The 15,130-nt window shown below is 38.3% G+C and overlaps 1 protein-coding gene across 9 annotated transcripts in view; it reads left to right on the plus strand.

Moving 5' to 3' along the window:
• Window positions 1-13,308, plus strand: part of LOC136855869 (lachesin-like) — a 112,431-nt gene extending 99,123 nt beyond the window's left edge. For 4 of the 9 annotated variants that reach the window (XM_067133260.1, XM_067133263.1, XM_067133261.1 and 1 more), the window contains 6 exons: window positions 1,545-1,730; window positions 9,834-10,032; window positions 10,486-10,614; window positions 11,324-11,443; window positions 11,693-11,863; window positions 12,487-13,255. In XM_067133260.1, coding sequence (XP_066989361.1) covers window positions 1,545-1,730; window positions 9,834-10,032; window positions 10,486-10,614; window positions 11,324-11,443; window positions 11,693-11,863; window positions 12,487-12,920 — 1,239 coding nt within the window. In that variant the 3' untranslated portion in view covers window positions 12,921-13,255. Of the gene's footprint in view, window positions 1-1,544; window positions 1,731-9,833; window positions 10,033-10,485; window positions 10,615-11,323; window positions 11,444-11,692; window positions 11,864-12,486 lie in introns of all 9 variants that reach the window. The other 5 variants (XM_067133267.1, XM_067133268.1, XM_067133266.1 and 2 more) reach the window with 3 other exon arrangements.
• Window positions 13,309-15,130: the final 1,822 nt, after the last annotated feature.

Consider the following 15,130-nt stretch of genomic DNA (forward strand, 5'->3'; position numbering starts at 1 on the left):
CATTCGTTTGCGTCCTTCTCCTAAATATTTCCGAGAATTATTGTTCCCAAAAAAGACTTTACAAAATTCTGATACTTTAAGCCTCTAGTACCAAGTTCACGTGTGGTACTACAGCGTGCCAAAGCCTTCAAAAAAGAATATTTCGGTCTCTATCTCTCAGTTTCCTATCCAAAACTTCTTCTAAACTTTCCAAAAGACTTCTAAAAAGATACTTTTGATCTCTGTTCCAAAAAAAATTACCGTTTTTATCCCCAGAATCCTTAGGTTTTTACATGGTACTATGATTCTACTCAATTCCTCAAATCTTCCAGAAGAGAACTTCTGACTTGCTAGGCCTAGTTTCAAACAGTATCGTAATTTTCACAAGTCATTCAAATGATATTTATGTTCACGCTGGTATCATAGGTCTTGGAACTTTCCAAACTGTAAAGTAATTTCCTGTTCTCAAGTTCCAATTATTTAATTTGTATCCTAATTCTTCTTAGCCTTCTGGAACGACCTTTTGTTCTCTAGTCACCAATTCTTATGTTGTATCCCAGCTATGCAAAGTCCTACTGAAGGTCTTTTTGCCTTCCAGTACTTAGCATCTGCATAGTATCACCATTGTAGCTCTGTCCCCAAGGTTTGTGTTATTGTATCACAGTTCTTCCATACCTTGTAAGATATATGTTTTTCCTTTATTCTAAAGAGTCTGAATAGTACCATGGTTTCTGTTCTCGATCCCAGAATCCTCTATCATTATCGCGGTTCTTCTAAACCTTCTAGGCGTTCCAGGTGATTTTCATCTCTGTGTCCAAGAAGTTTGACTATGTCATACTATATCACAAGTTTAGGTCTCTTGCATTATAAGGGTTCCTCAAGGTATCTCTGCTTCCTTCACAAGTACCCTAGCTCTATGATCACTTTTCCCAGCCTCTAAATGATACTTTTGCTCACTATTCCTTAGTTTTAAGATTGTTCCAGAGGTACTACAAGCTATCTCCAGATAGCTTTGCTTTCCATTCAAAATTCCTCTCACCAAATCATAACTTTCGAGCCTCGTGGCACCTAAGAGCCTTCCAGAAATACTCTCATACTTTTGCTCACTACTCCTCAGTTCTAGAATTATTCCAAAGTTATTACAAGCCTTCTCAAGATAGCTTTGCTTTCCGTTCAAATGTCCTTCACTCTATAAAAACTTCCAGGCCTCAGCGTCTAGAGGCCTTCCAGAGGGATACTCTTGTACTTTTGCTTACTATTCCTCAGTTCTAAGATTGTTCCACTGTTATTACAAGCCTTCTCAAGATCGCTTTGCTTTCCGTTTAATAGTCCTTCACTCTGTAAAAACTTCCAGGCCTCAGAAGCCTTCCAGAAACCCACTCTTGCACTTTCGCTCACTATTCCCAAGTTTTTGTCCCCCAAGCCGTACCGCAGCCCCTATAATAGGTCCAAGCGAACAGCCTTCTTCCTCCCCTCCAGCCGCTAACCAGCACAGCATGAGAGCGCGTGCCCCGCACCTTTTTCCTCCCTTTCACGTCCATTGCTTGAGCAGGTGTGGTTCACAGGTAGGATGGGTGAAAGCGGACACGAAGGCGATACAGGCCATTCACAGGCACGTCATCACGCACAACTCCAGGGTCTCCGTGAGCCACAGCGACCACAACACCTGGATGCTGCACATCAAGGGCGTGCAGGAGGAGGACCGTGGACCTTACATGTGCCAGATCAACACGGATCCTATGAGGTCGCAGGTGAGTGGATCGGGGGCGGGGTGCTTGTTGCGTTACTTTTTGGGACGGCTGTACATTACTGTTATGATTATCGTTATCAGCAAAACAGACTTGATTCTATGAAAACTAGGCTGTGAAGCCTAGTACTGGGGGAGTGCTTTCCCAACCTAGCTCTGTAGACAGTGAAAAGAGTTGAAGTCTGAGAGGCTTGACGGTAAGACTGAAGACAGGAAGTGGGAATGGATGTGAAGTAAAAGGCTAAAAATAAAGGTGAAGACAGTTAAATGGACAGACAGACAGAGAGGTAGATAATGTGACTAAAAGTGATATGAAGAATTTGACAGACACACAGACAGGTACAGAAACAGACAGAAAGGCACGTCTGTTGGATGTGGAATGTTATGCTGACACATTGACAGATGTCTTTGAAGGAACAGCAAACAGGTAGATATTTGGCTAACGAGAGAGAGAGAGAGAGAGAGAGAGAGAGAGAGAGAGAGAGAGAGAGAGAGAGAGAGAGAGAGAGAGAGAGAGAGAGAGTGCAAAAGAAATTAGCATTTCATATTTGAGAGAGAGAGAGAGAGAGAGAGAGAGAGAGAGAGAGAGAGAGAGAGAGAGAGAGAGAGAGCAAAAGAAATTAGCAAAAGAAATTGAGCAGAGAGAGAGAGAGAGAGAGAGAGAGAGAGAGAGAGAGAGAGAGAGAGAGAGAGACAGACAGAGTGCAAAAGAAAATAGTATTTCATATTTGAGAGAGAGAGAGAGAGAGAGAGAGAGAGAGAGAGAGAGAGAGAGAGAGAGAGAGAGAGAGAGAGAGGTCATATGAATGAATTTTCAAAGTCATAATTTTAAATTGTAACCAACTAAATTTCCCTTTCAGCAAATTTCTGTGTTTTCTCTATAACAACAATAACCATCTATATATTATATCTATAAATGTATTATCTATATACACTACAACACTAGCTATTTACAAATACCTTTTTAACCCCTATCTACATATTTCATGACATCCCCCTTCAATAGACACCTATACAACCTTCTATAACCACCTATAGAGATCCCCCCATCCCAGCAATAGCCACCTATAAACCCCATTTTCTATATAACATCCATAGGTACACTCGAAAAAGTCATCATATACCTGGGTGGGTCAAAATGCCTAAGCCTATTCAAGTTCACATTGTCAATTTTCCGCGGGGGAAAGAGGGAGCCTTACCCTAAGCCTACGTAAGGTCTATGGTCCCTCGGGAATCATACCCATTTTCGACCATGTCTCCTTGGCCACCTGATGGCCCTTTTGACCTTTGGAGTAGAAGAAAAAGGTCGAATTTGAAATAAGAATCATTTTCGGGGCGATGGTACGATTGGACTTGAAACTTTCGGCTCCGTGATTTTGGCGTCACTTTGGAATTAGGGCCTTTTTTCTTAGGGCGATGATACGCGCATGCGCGCGAGAGCACACACACACACACACACACACACACACACACATATATATATATATATATATATATATATATATATATATATATATATATATATATATATATATATATATATATATATATATACATATATATATTTAAGTCAGTATGGCAGAGTATTGGAACAAATCCTTTAAACACAATTATTTAACTATAATCTTTTGAATAAAGTTTCTATAAACTTTTAAATTTATTAAACTTATGAGAGAAACAATTACAACCTAAAACAATCCAATATCGAACCAAATCCACGACTAAATTTCTATAAACTTTTAAACCAAATAAAAATTAAAACTTAAAAGCAATCAATCCAAATATTGGAACAAAACCCTTAAAACACAACTACTTAACTACACTCTTTTAAAGGAAAAAAAACTTTAAAAACAAACAAATTTATACAAACTTTTAAGCCAAATAAACAATCGGAGCTTAAAAACAATTCAAGGTCGAAGAAGTTAAAAACCAACATTAAACACAACCAAATTCCTATAAACTTTTAAACCAAATATACAATTACAACTTATTTTAAGATCGAACTAAATACTGAAACAAAACCTTTATATACAAACACTAAACCATAATCTTTTAAAGCAAAAAACCTTTAAAAATAAAAAAAAACAATTTTCCATAAACTTTAAAGCCAAATAAACAATGTTAGCTTAACAATGTTAGCTTAAAAACAATTGGAGATCGAACCAAGATCACCCAGAAAAAAAAAAATCTTGATTGACTCCAACCGTCGCCGTTTCCCTGACGTCACGAGAAAGATGGCGGGTCCGGAAATGACATATTTGAATGTGATAATATGTGGTGATGACGAATATTGGCTGATCACTTAAGCCTCTTAGACTCAGGCCGACAGATCTCTCTTGCGAGGCTTTAGCCCTAAACAGGGGCCAGGCTAAGGAAGGCAAAAATTAAGGGGCCAGAGAGAGAGAGAGAGAGAGAGAGAGAGAGAGAGAGAGAGGAATAATATATGCATATATTCACGAAGTGTTCCAAGTACCTGGTTGTTACAAAACTAACCACATAATTCAAAAATCTACTTCACTTCAGCCAGATACCTGAACTCTCATAACAATAAAAATTACGACTGAGTACTCTGAAGGTAACAGTGATCCTTTTAAAAGCTTATTAATCACGTGAAAAATCAAACTAAGTTTATCAAAACAAGTGTGAGGTATCAACAATTAAAAAAGAAATATACTAGAGTAAAAGGGCATCACTCCATCAAACAAATTTAACTGTTTCCCTGGTCTTAATTCACTTCAGCAAAACTAAAGGAATAAAACATGTTTATCACTTTGCCTTATGCACTCAATTAATCCTATTCAGTGGTGGTCAACAAATGAAACACTGTTTTTAAAAACATTAAATACAATAATACATTTTCTAAATTCAAAATTTATAATTAGAATTCACAATCTGAAAAAATTGCTATTACTTGAAAACAACAAAATTTAATTAATTCTTGAGCTAAATTATTAAACAAAACTAAATTACAAAAACTTTAATTTATCAAGAAATTAAGTTAAGCAAAATTTAAACTATTAAGAATTACACAAGATTTGAAAAGAAAATCTTAGTAAATGAAAATTAAATCAAGTATGCAATGTTAAATTATCAAGAAATATTTAAAATACTAAGTAAATAAATGTTAAACCACCAATATGTAAAATTTGAAAAATCCAGAGATTGCAAACAGAAGAAAACACAAAAATACATAAAAGACTTACCAAAACAATTTCACTAAGACAAAAATCTCTTAACATACCTTATTATACCATGGTAATAATAAGTAAAATTCACTTTACCTTACACAAGCTTGTGAAAACTTTTGCAAAATCACCTAAGATGCAGCTGCTTGAGATTCACAAAACACACTTCTGATAGGTGCCATTACACACCTTTCCTACATTCAGATCTCAAAAGCTAAAATTAAAACCAGTGACCACACAAATATTTTACATTAATAATTTCTCTCTTTTGAAGAGAAGAGAGAGAGAGAGAGAGAGAGAGAGAGAGAGAGAGAGAGAGAGAGAGAGAGAGAGAAACCACACAAACAGTCTCTAAAATCAGAATTAACAAACTTTTGGATTCCAGTTAGAAATGAAACAATCAAACGTCACTTCTTGAGAAAAACCTTTTGGGGCCAAAACTAACAGGACAGAACAATACATGATTAGAGCAACGCAATCTTACAAAACATGATGTAACCGACTGAGATATGTGCATCTACTCTCAAAAAGGCATACATGACTCAAGCAGAAAATTGTATGGGACGAAGCTCTTAACGAAATCTCAACATGATCAAAACAAATGGCAGCTGGCTAGTCACAAACGGCACGCTTTCAAAACAAGACAAAGAACCAAAGTTGGTTTTCAGAGCAGTACATGAAACATTGCAAAATCATTCGTCTTTTACTCGTATCAGACAAAACCTTACACGACTCAATTGCCATTCCCTTGCTTGTTAATGTGTTATCTTTCGCGATGACAACTGAATCAAAACACGACATACGAAATCATGAGTACCGAACACATGTTGCTGGGAGACAAAGTGAGCGATCACATGCTACATTATTATTAAAACGTATTATTAATTCTAAATTACGCTGTTAAGTTATCTAAATCTCTAACTCTTTTGAGATCTGACATCACACTACATACGATATTTCAATAATTCTTATTATTACACAGAACACATGACAACTAGAGCAGTAAATATATTAAAGTCGTGGAATGATATGCATTTTACAAGGCAACATCTGAATATATATATATATATATATATATATATTATCTCTCTCTCTCTCTCTATATATATATACATATATCTATATATATATGTAAAGAGAGAAGAAGAAGAAGAAGAAGAAGAAGAAGAAGAAGAAGAAGAAGAGAGAAGAGAGAGAGAGAGAGAGAGAGAGAGAGAGAGAGGAAAACTTTGCCCTGAAGGAAGGATAATCCATCATATTCACAAAACTTAGGATTCTCTTTAGAGCAAAGGCCGAAGGGACGGGCGACCAAATGCCCGAAGAAGGCAATAAAAATAAATCTAAAAAATTGAAAAAAAAGAAAAACTGAGTAAATTCTGTAAAGAAAAAACCTCAACCTTAACAACTTTAAACGCTCAGGCCGAGAATTTTTTTCGTGAGGTAGGAATTTAAAGCTATTAAAAGTACAAGAATAAAAAAGGAGAACTTTTGGAGGAATGCTCGCTTCGTTTTTCTCTCTCTCTCTCTCTCTCTCTCTCTCTCTCTCTCTCTCTCTCTCTCTCTCTCTCTCTCTCTCTCAGTAAGTAAAGAATGCCTGTCAGTGAATAAGGAATACCGACCAGTAAATATTTATAGAATACCGTCCAGTAAGTAGAAGATATTGATCAGCAAGTAAAGAAAAATGACCAGTAAGAAAAGAATATGGATCAGTAAGTAAAGAATACTTACCAGTAAGTAAATGATACTGATCAGTCAGTAAAGAATACTGACCAGCCAGTAAAGAATGCCGACCAGCAAATAAAGAGTACTGACCAGTAAGTAAAGAATACCGAGCAATGAGTAAAGAATACTGACCAGTAATTAAAGAATACTAACCAATAAGTAAAGAATACCGACCAGTAAGTAAAGAATATTGACCAATAAGTAAAGAATACTGACCAGTAAGTAAAGAATACTGACCAATAAGTAAAGAATACTGACCAATAAGTAAAGAATACTGACCAATAAGTAAAGAATACCGACCAATAAGCAAAGAATACTGGCCAATAAGTAAAGAGTACTGACCAGGAAGTAAATATTACTGATCAGTCAGTAAAGAATACCGACCTGCAAATAAAGAATACTGACTAGTAAGTAAATAATACTGATCAGTAAGTAAAGAATACCGACCAATAATTCAAGAATACTGACCAGTAAGTAAATAACACTGACCAGTAAGTAAAGAATACTGACCATTAAATAAAGAATACCGATCAATAAGTAAAGAATACTGACCTGTAAGTAAAGAATACCGATCAATAAGTAAAGAATACTGACCTGTAAGTAAAGAATACCGACCTGCAAATAAAGAATACTAATCAGTAAGTAAATAATATTGATCAGTAAGTTAAGAATACCTACCAGCAAATAAAGAATACCGACCAGCAAGTAAATAATACTGATCAGTAAGTAAAGAATACTGACTGGTAAGTAAAGAATACCGAGCAATAAGTAAAGAATACTGACCATTAAGTAAAGAATACTGACCAGTAAATAAAGAATACCGACCAGTAAGTAAAGAATACTGAGCGGTAAGTAAAGAATACCGACCAGTAAGAATACCGATCAACAAATAAAGAATTCCAACCAGTAAGTAAAGAATGCCGACCAGTAAGCAAAGAATACCGAACAGTAAATAAATAATACTTATCAGTAAGTAAAGAATATCGACTAGTAAGTAAAGAATACTTATCAGTAAGTAAAAGAATACCGATCAGTAAATAAAAATATCGATCAACAAGAAAAGAAAACTGACAGGTAAATAAAGAATACTGACTAGTAAGTAAAGAATACCGATCCGTAAGTAAAGAATACCAACCAGTAAGTAAAGAATACCAGTCAATAAGTAATGAATACCGACCAACAAGTAAAGAATGCTGACCAGTAAGTCAAAAAATACTGATCAAACACTAAAGAATACTGAAATGCCAACAAGCGAATAAAGAATGCCGATCAGTAAGTAAAGAACACCAACAAGTAAATAAAGAATACCGACCAGAAGTACATGCAATCCCAGACAACACAGCATTCCCAATTCCCAGTTGTCGGACACAAGAATAATACTTACCAGTAAGTGTACACACACACACTTTGGCCACCCCCCCAAAAAAAAAACATCAACTTGGCCCACAGGAAGCCACCCAGCTAGCCAGGGGGAGGAACCCCCGCCCCCCTTTTTACCCAAGGGGACCAAACGTCACATCTGGTTTTGGAGGCGGCCTTCAATAGTCGCGGCAGATTCGGAAATCGGCGAAGACGGTGACCAGATTGGACTTCCCCACTACCCTCTGCGCCCCCTGAAATCATCCATACCACTGGGACCTTACCCCCCCCCACCCCACAAGGCCTCACCCATCTCCCATGGCCATGGGAGGTGGGGGGTGGCAGGGGGAGCCTTCGAAATAAGGACCTCCTCCTCTTCCTACACGACTAGTTTCTCATAGAAAATTTGATTCTGTGTGATTGTGGCCTTATGGGAGCAGATGCTCTTGCTTTTTTTTTTATACAGCTGTAACATACGCAAACACACAAGTCTTTTGGGATGAAGTTGCAAGCCCCATGCCCTTCTCAACCTAGGTTGCAGCCCAGTACATTCAACTAATGACCTTATACATATTTTACTGCTTGTGTTAACAATGGCACAAAGGATTTTCCAGAATAAGGCCTCCAAATCATTCCTTCCTCACCCACAGCTGGGATCGATCTCGGGTTTCTCGCTGTTGAGGTAAAATTGTTGATAACCATAGGGGTATGGGGATATGTACTGTGCTCTAGTACTAACTAAATATGTAAATTAAGCGCATTTAAAACCTTTTAGCTCCAACAGTTGTGGTACTCCATCCAAGCGCCTCTTTTTTGAAGTCACCCATTTCTCCTCATTATGTTATTCTCTCCCATTCTCTCCTTAGGACAAAGCCATATTTCTCTTCCATGAAAAAGCTATGATGCAATGAACCCTTCAAATATTCTGACTATACAACCCCTAAATGATGTGATCTCTTACAGGTTAACTCTTACAGATCTTCTGCAACAGTTCTTTGCAACATCTGACACAGACTAATGGTACCAACAGAGGGTCAAACTCTCCTGATTGTCCATCATTTTAGGGGGTCTTGGCATAAGGGTTGTATATATATTCCCTCTGCGTATATTTGAATAATTTTCCAAAATATTGTTGATGACCAAAACATAAATAGAATTAACACAAAGCAATTACAAAAGACCTTACGAAAACAGACATATAAATTTGAAGGTAATGAAGCGTATATTAATAATCATTTCTCTTGTCTCAGATTTTAATATTTCCATGGAAAAATTAATAATAAAATGAAATATGAATATTCTAACATATTTTACAGGTTGGAAACCCACCCAGTTCGATAACAAGGCTTAATTTGTCACTTTTTGTTTACTTTTGACTTCTGTGTGTTAAGAAATAAATGAAGAGATTGCCTGAACTTTCTTTAATTATCTGTACTTTATTTTTATAGTTTTTCACACTCAGCAAAAAAAATAGTAGAAGTAACTGTTTTGTTTTGAGATAAAATGCTCTGGTATAAAATAGAGCATATTTAGCATTTAGAAATCTACTCCCACTAGAATTATTGAACTCAAATGAATCTCTACATCTCTGCCTTCAATTTTTGAGACAAAACACAAACTCAAACTTTCTCATTTGGGTCCTTTACCTCTTGACAAAGTCAAACACGCCCTCTGACTTGCCCCCTGTATTTTAAGTTCAGGCCAAAACTGTTGTTCTTTATCCGCTTCAACTTTGGACAGCCCCAAACTCTCTCTCTCTCTCTCTCTCTCTCTCTCTCTCTCTCTCTCTCTCTCTCTCTCTCTCTCTCTCTCTCTCACTTAAACCATCCATTCGGAGACAGATTGGTTACCTGGAAGTGACTGTCCCACCCACCATCGACGACAAGAGATCCTCGACAGACGTCATGGTTCCGGAGGGATCCACGGCTGCTCTCTTCTGCAGAGCCAAGGGGTACCCCAGGCCGAAGATTATCTGGACTAGGGAGGACCAGAAGCCAATCGTTCTGCGGACCAGTGACCCCCAGATACCCAAAATACGTAGTAAGGGCATCATAGATTACGCGAGAAGTTCCTTTTCTGGTGTTTTGTTTGTGAGAGGTCTTTGAGTATTCATGCTAGCTTTGTAACCTGTAATGATTACTGTACTGTATTAAAGTTTTGTACCCTGTAATGGATACTATGCTTTCTTGATTGAATATTAAGGTTTCTCAAGTCATCATTTTATATTAACTTGCATTGGATATTCAGATTCATTGAAATGGTGTAATGCCTAACTTAATAAAAGTTGTTTGATCTAGGAGTGAAGATAACTCAAAAAAAAAAAAAAAGTTTTTCTAACTTTCTCCCAATTCGTGCCAAAACATTGACAGCCTGTAGACAGAAACTGATTAATTTTCCTAAAAGCAGGACTTAGATTTTTCTAAAAATCTAACTCGTGCATTTTATGACAGCAACATTGTAAAGGGAAGAAATCTCTCCTCTCTCAATTCACAGAGCAGTCATATGAGGGGGAGGTCCTCAACCTGACCCAGATCACAAGATCTGACATGGGCCCATACCTGTGCATTGCCAACAACTCCGTCCCGCCCATCGTTAGCAAAAGAATTATGGTGGAGGTTCACTGTAAGTATGACTTATCCAGTAACGTTAGGCTCAGGGTTTGATACCTCTGCCTTCAGACATATTGACCTCTCAGAGGAGCTGCTCTTTCTGGGTGCTTCGAGAAGAGAGGTTCCTCTTTACTTTTATGGCAGGAAGTGATGAGGTTTTATATTAAGGACCAGGTATCTAGCTCCATGGACTTAACTTCTTGCCTCCTTACATGAGCTCTCACCTTCTTCGTACATCCACACCTCTTTGTCCTTGATTACATTGGATCCTGTGTGACTGTCTGTGGTCAGTTCCTGTAGGATAATGATGTAGTTTCCTAGGACACAGAAAAGTATCTTTATCGACAATAAGCTGTTTCCAAAGAAATGAGATAATTTTGAGTCTGGAATACTCTAATGAGGTCACTGTCAATCCAAAATTATCCAGAGCAACTGCTTTCACTCCAAAATGCTCAGAAATATAGCAATGTATCTGAAACACTTGAAAACAGATATGTCTGAATTACTTCATCATAGTAATAAGGCCCTTAATGATCTTTAAATCTTGTATTAGACCAGTCACTTAGCTCAATGAGATAGAATTTCTATTGTGAAAATGCATGACCTAACTTAGTCAAAAACTTTATTGGAATTTTGGTACTGTGTGTCAGATGTTCCTAATAAGATCATATCCCCATGTTTGCCCAATGTATCTCCTGTCGTCTTGTTCTTCTCCACTGCAGTCAGGCCAGTAATCCACGTACCAAACCAGCTTATTGGGGCACCTTTAGGTACGGAAGCCAGGCTTGAATGTAACTTGGAGGCCTCACCAAAATCCATTCAGTATTGGACACGAGACACAGGTAAGAAAGTATCGAAAACTTATTCTATAGGTTAGGTCAGGTTAGGCCAGGCTAGCTGTAGTCTTGGTTCTTCCAGAAACCTGAGAACAGACTGTTTATCTTCTAATACAAGTGATCGTAAACGGGTTTCATAGGTTAGGCCAGGTTAAGCTAGGTTAGTTGTAGAGTCTTGGCTCTTCCAGAAATCTGTGAACAGATTCTTTACCTTCTGAAACAAGGTTTTGACTGAGCATCGCTTCCCTTCCCCAGGTGAAATGCTCATCAGCAATGATGAATACAGTGTACACGAGAGTCACAGTAACTACTATATGACAAAGATGACCCTCGTCATCAAGAGGTTCCAGCCCCACCACGAAGGGATTTTCTACTGCATCGCCAAGAATTCTCTCGGAGAGACGGAGGGGAAGATTAAAGTTTACGGTGAGTCACAGCCAAATGAGAGTTTATATTCTTTTCTGTATTTAATGAAGGAAGCGACGATGATGACTTAGCAAATATTATAGATTTATTTGAGAAACAATACTTGATGTGAGAAGAGGTGGTGCGTGAAAAGAAACAAGAAAAGCCTTAAAGACTTAAATTATTTGGGTAAAGAAAATTTTGAAAGGGCAGGTTGGGAAAAGTCATTGTCAACTGTAACCCTGAGTGTTTGTTTGGACTGTAGAAGAAGTAAATTTCCAAATATTGGGAAACTAAGGGAGATGTTCAATCACAGATTAAGTGACCATAGAGTAAGTTGAGCAGAAAGGCAGTGAGAGATTTGCAGAAGTTTGAAATGCTGAAAGATGGAGGATTTTTGCTCACTTTCTCATATTTTGCTTTTGTTTTCCTGTGAACTCACCCAGTCACTGTCAGGTTTATCCTCGAACTGTGGAATCAGGGACTAATTCTTTAGAGGAACTTCCACAGCATCATTCCCTTCACAGACCTACACAGAAGGCTCATCGAAGAGCACTGAACCACATACACGTACTGTATGTGGTCTTGCTCTTCTCAGATACCTAGTCCCATGCCCTTCAAATTGGGTCCTCCTCTCTTTCCAGAGTTTGAACTGAAGACGGAGTCTCCGGCAGTGGTCGAGGAGGAGACCAGCCCCTTCGATGGCCACCTGGGGCGCGATGGAGACGTGACCTCAGACATCTACACCAACGAGATCCCCTACGGGCACCGCTCCTGGGAGGAGAACACCAGCCCGACGCGCTACGGGGACATCACGCGGGGCGGCTACAACAACCGGCCCAACCACAGGACGCCCCCCTCCCAGACGTCGCTGGAGAGGAACAGGAACCACCACCACCACCACCACCACGACTACAACAACAACAACAACCCTGGGGGCGACGACTGGGGGGGCAGGCCTCCAACGCGGCCTCCAAGGTGGGGGCTGGATCAGTCGGCCTCCTGCTGGAGAGTGGCTGGCGAGAGGCGTCTCCTTGTCGCGTTTTTGTGCCTTCTGGGTCTCTTCTGGGGTCTCTAGCGGATTCCTCCTGCTCCGCATACGCCTCCTGTTCCTCCTCCTCCTCCTCCTCCTCCTCCTCCTCACACGCCTCCTCCCGGTTTGTTTGTTTCTTTGCCTTCTTTTGCTTCCTCCTCACTGCGCAAGATGGCGGGGAGTCTCCGCGCAACATGGCGGGAAGTCTCTGCGTAAGAGCGGGAGATATCCGGCTCCAGACACAATCCTCTCTTCTCCTCGTTTGTCAGAACTGACTGTATTTATTAAACCCGGAGTTGAGTATAAGTGCTGCTAACCTTATATTATATATATATATTATGAATATCATATAGCAATGGATCTGAAAAATAACAAAAAAATAATAATTATAAATAATAATAAATAAATATACCGATGCTTCCGTATGAATGCCAACAATATATATATATATATATATATATATATATATATATATATATATATATAAATATATATATATATATATAAATATATATATATATATATATATATATATATATATATATATATATATATATATATATATGTGTATATATATATACTTACATACACATACATAGAGCTTTGTTAAAAACAATTGCCCTTAAACCCTTCCTCCTGCAGGTGAATTTTTGGTCACATACCGTTAAATGTGAAAGTGGAACTTGTAACTTTAGTCTATAGAAATGTAACCAATGTTCCCCACCCCAAACTCCCCCCGCCCTCCAAACATCCAACATTCTCCTGACATTCTCCCAACATTAAAAAAAAGCTGCCATTTTAAATCTTCAAATCTATTTAGTGCTAATTTGCATATTGCCAAAGAACTGTCTGATTTAACCCACCCCCAAAAATGAGACAGTCTTTGCTGATGCCTCGATCATTAACCACAAAATTATCACGAAGCATTTTGCATGAACTTTCTGCTTGAGAGAGAATGGTGATTGTATAATCACACTGACAGATAATTCAACCAATAATTGGAACAATAATATACTATAACCACGAATAATAAATAAATATATACAATATATTTCATTTGCAAAACTCGGCTTGCGTTTTGGAAATATACTCAAATATACTTACAAGAATCCGCATGTATACAACCACGCATGAATGTATATACACGCGAATGTATAAAATGAAATACAAAATGTCTAATCTGCATACACACACGCATCAATGTATATACACGCATATGTATAAAAACAATATTTATCTACATTTACGTGTTTGTTTTTTCTTGTTAAATTTAGATATAAAATATAAAGGGAAAGTTTATTGTTCAAATAGCTATGGCTCCTGTTTTATACCGTACATTTGTTTGAATACATTTTGGATAATATTTCTCTCTCTCTCTCTCTCTCTCTCTCTCTCTCTCTCCTCTCTCTCTCTCTCTCTCTCTCTCTCTCTTTATGCTCACGCAAATGTGTGTGTATGTTTCTGTATGTGTGCGTGCTTGTGTGTGCTTGTGATGTGTCTGCAATTATCTTTTTTTTATACATATTTTTATCTATGTATTGTTTCGCGTTGACTGGTTTTAACCTTCACCTAAATTTGTGTTCAATAGCTTAAATATAAATGAAATTCTCCCCCTCCCCCAACAAAAGGCTATAGCCCCTCACCAGCACCCCCAACCACAAACAGTCCCATGAGATCCACTGATTTAGAGAATCTTCTGAGTGACCTTGACCTTGACCTTGACCTACGTTGAAAATGATAACGGTCATCCAGTGGACCTTGATTTTCATTTGCAAGGGATTCAGGTCTTTGATATGACCCTCAATGTGACCTTGACCCACAAGCAAGTTGGTCTTCCATCTGACCTTGACCTTTGGAATAAAGTATGTGACCTTTCAATGAATAACATCAAATGGAAAAAGGATAGTTACACTCTCCATCATGGGTGGATCTCCTCGGACTGTTTTGTTCGTATCTGTGCCTAGGGATGTTAGTCTCTTGGAGCTGATTGGTCAAACACGCTATGGACAAACCCAGGTATGGACCAGGGTACTTACTAACCTGGTAACCTGAACCTGGCCGCTTATATTGATATCTGTAATAACATACGACCTGGTATTTTGCCACCTGTCCAGTTAGGTAGAACTCCGCTCCCTAGGTTAGGTTAGGTGCGGTTGGCTGGAACGGCTCTTTGTAGTCTAGGCCTCGATTCTGGCAGATTGCCAACCATTGACCTAACTTGACCTCATCACTCTAAAGTTTAGAGAAATGAGGTC

The sequence above is a fragment of the Macrobrachium rosenbergii genome, chromosome 33 (assembly GCF_040412425.1).
Source record: "Macrobrachium rosenbergii isolate ZJJX-2024 chromosome 33, ASM4041242v1, whole genome shotgun sequence".
Lineage (NCBI taxonomy): Eukaryota > Metazoa > Arthropoda > Malacostraca > Decapoda > Palaemonidae > Macrobrachium > Macrobrachium rosenbergii.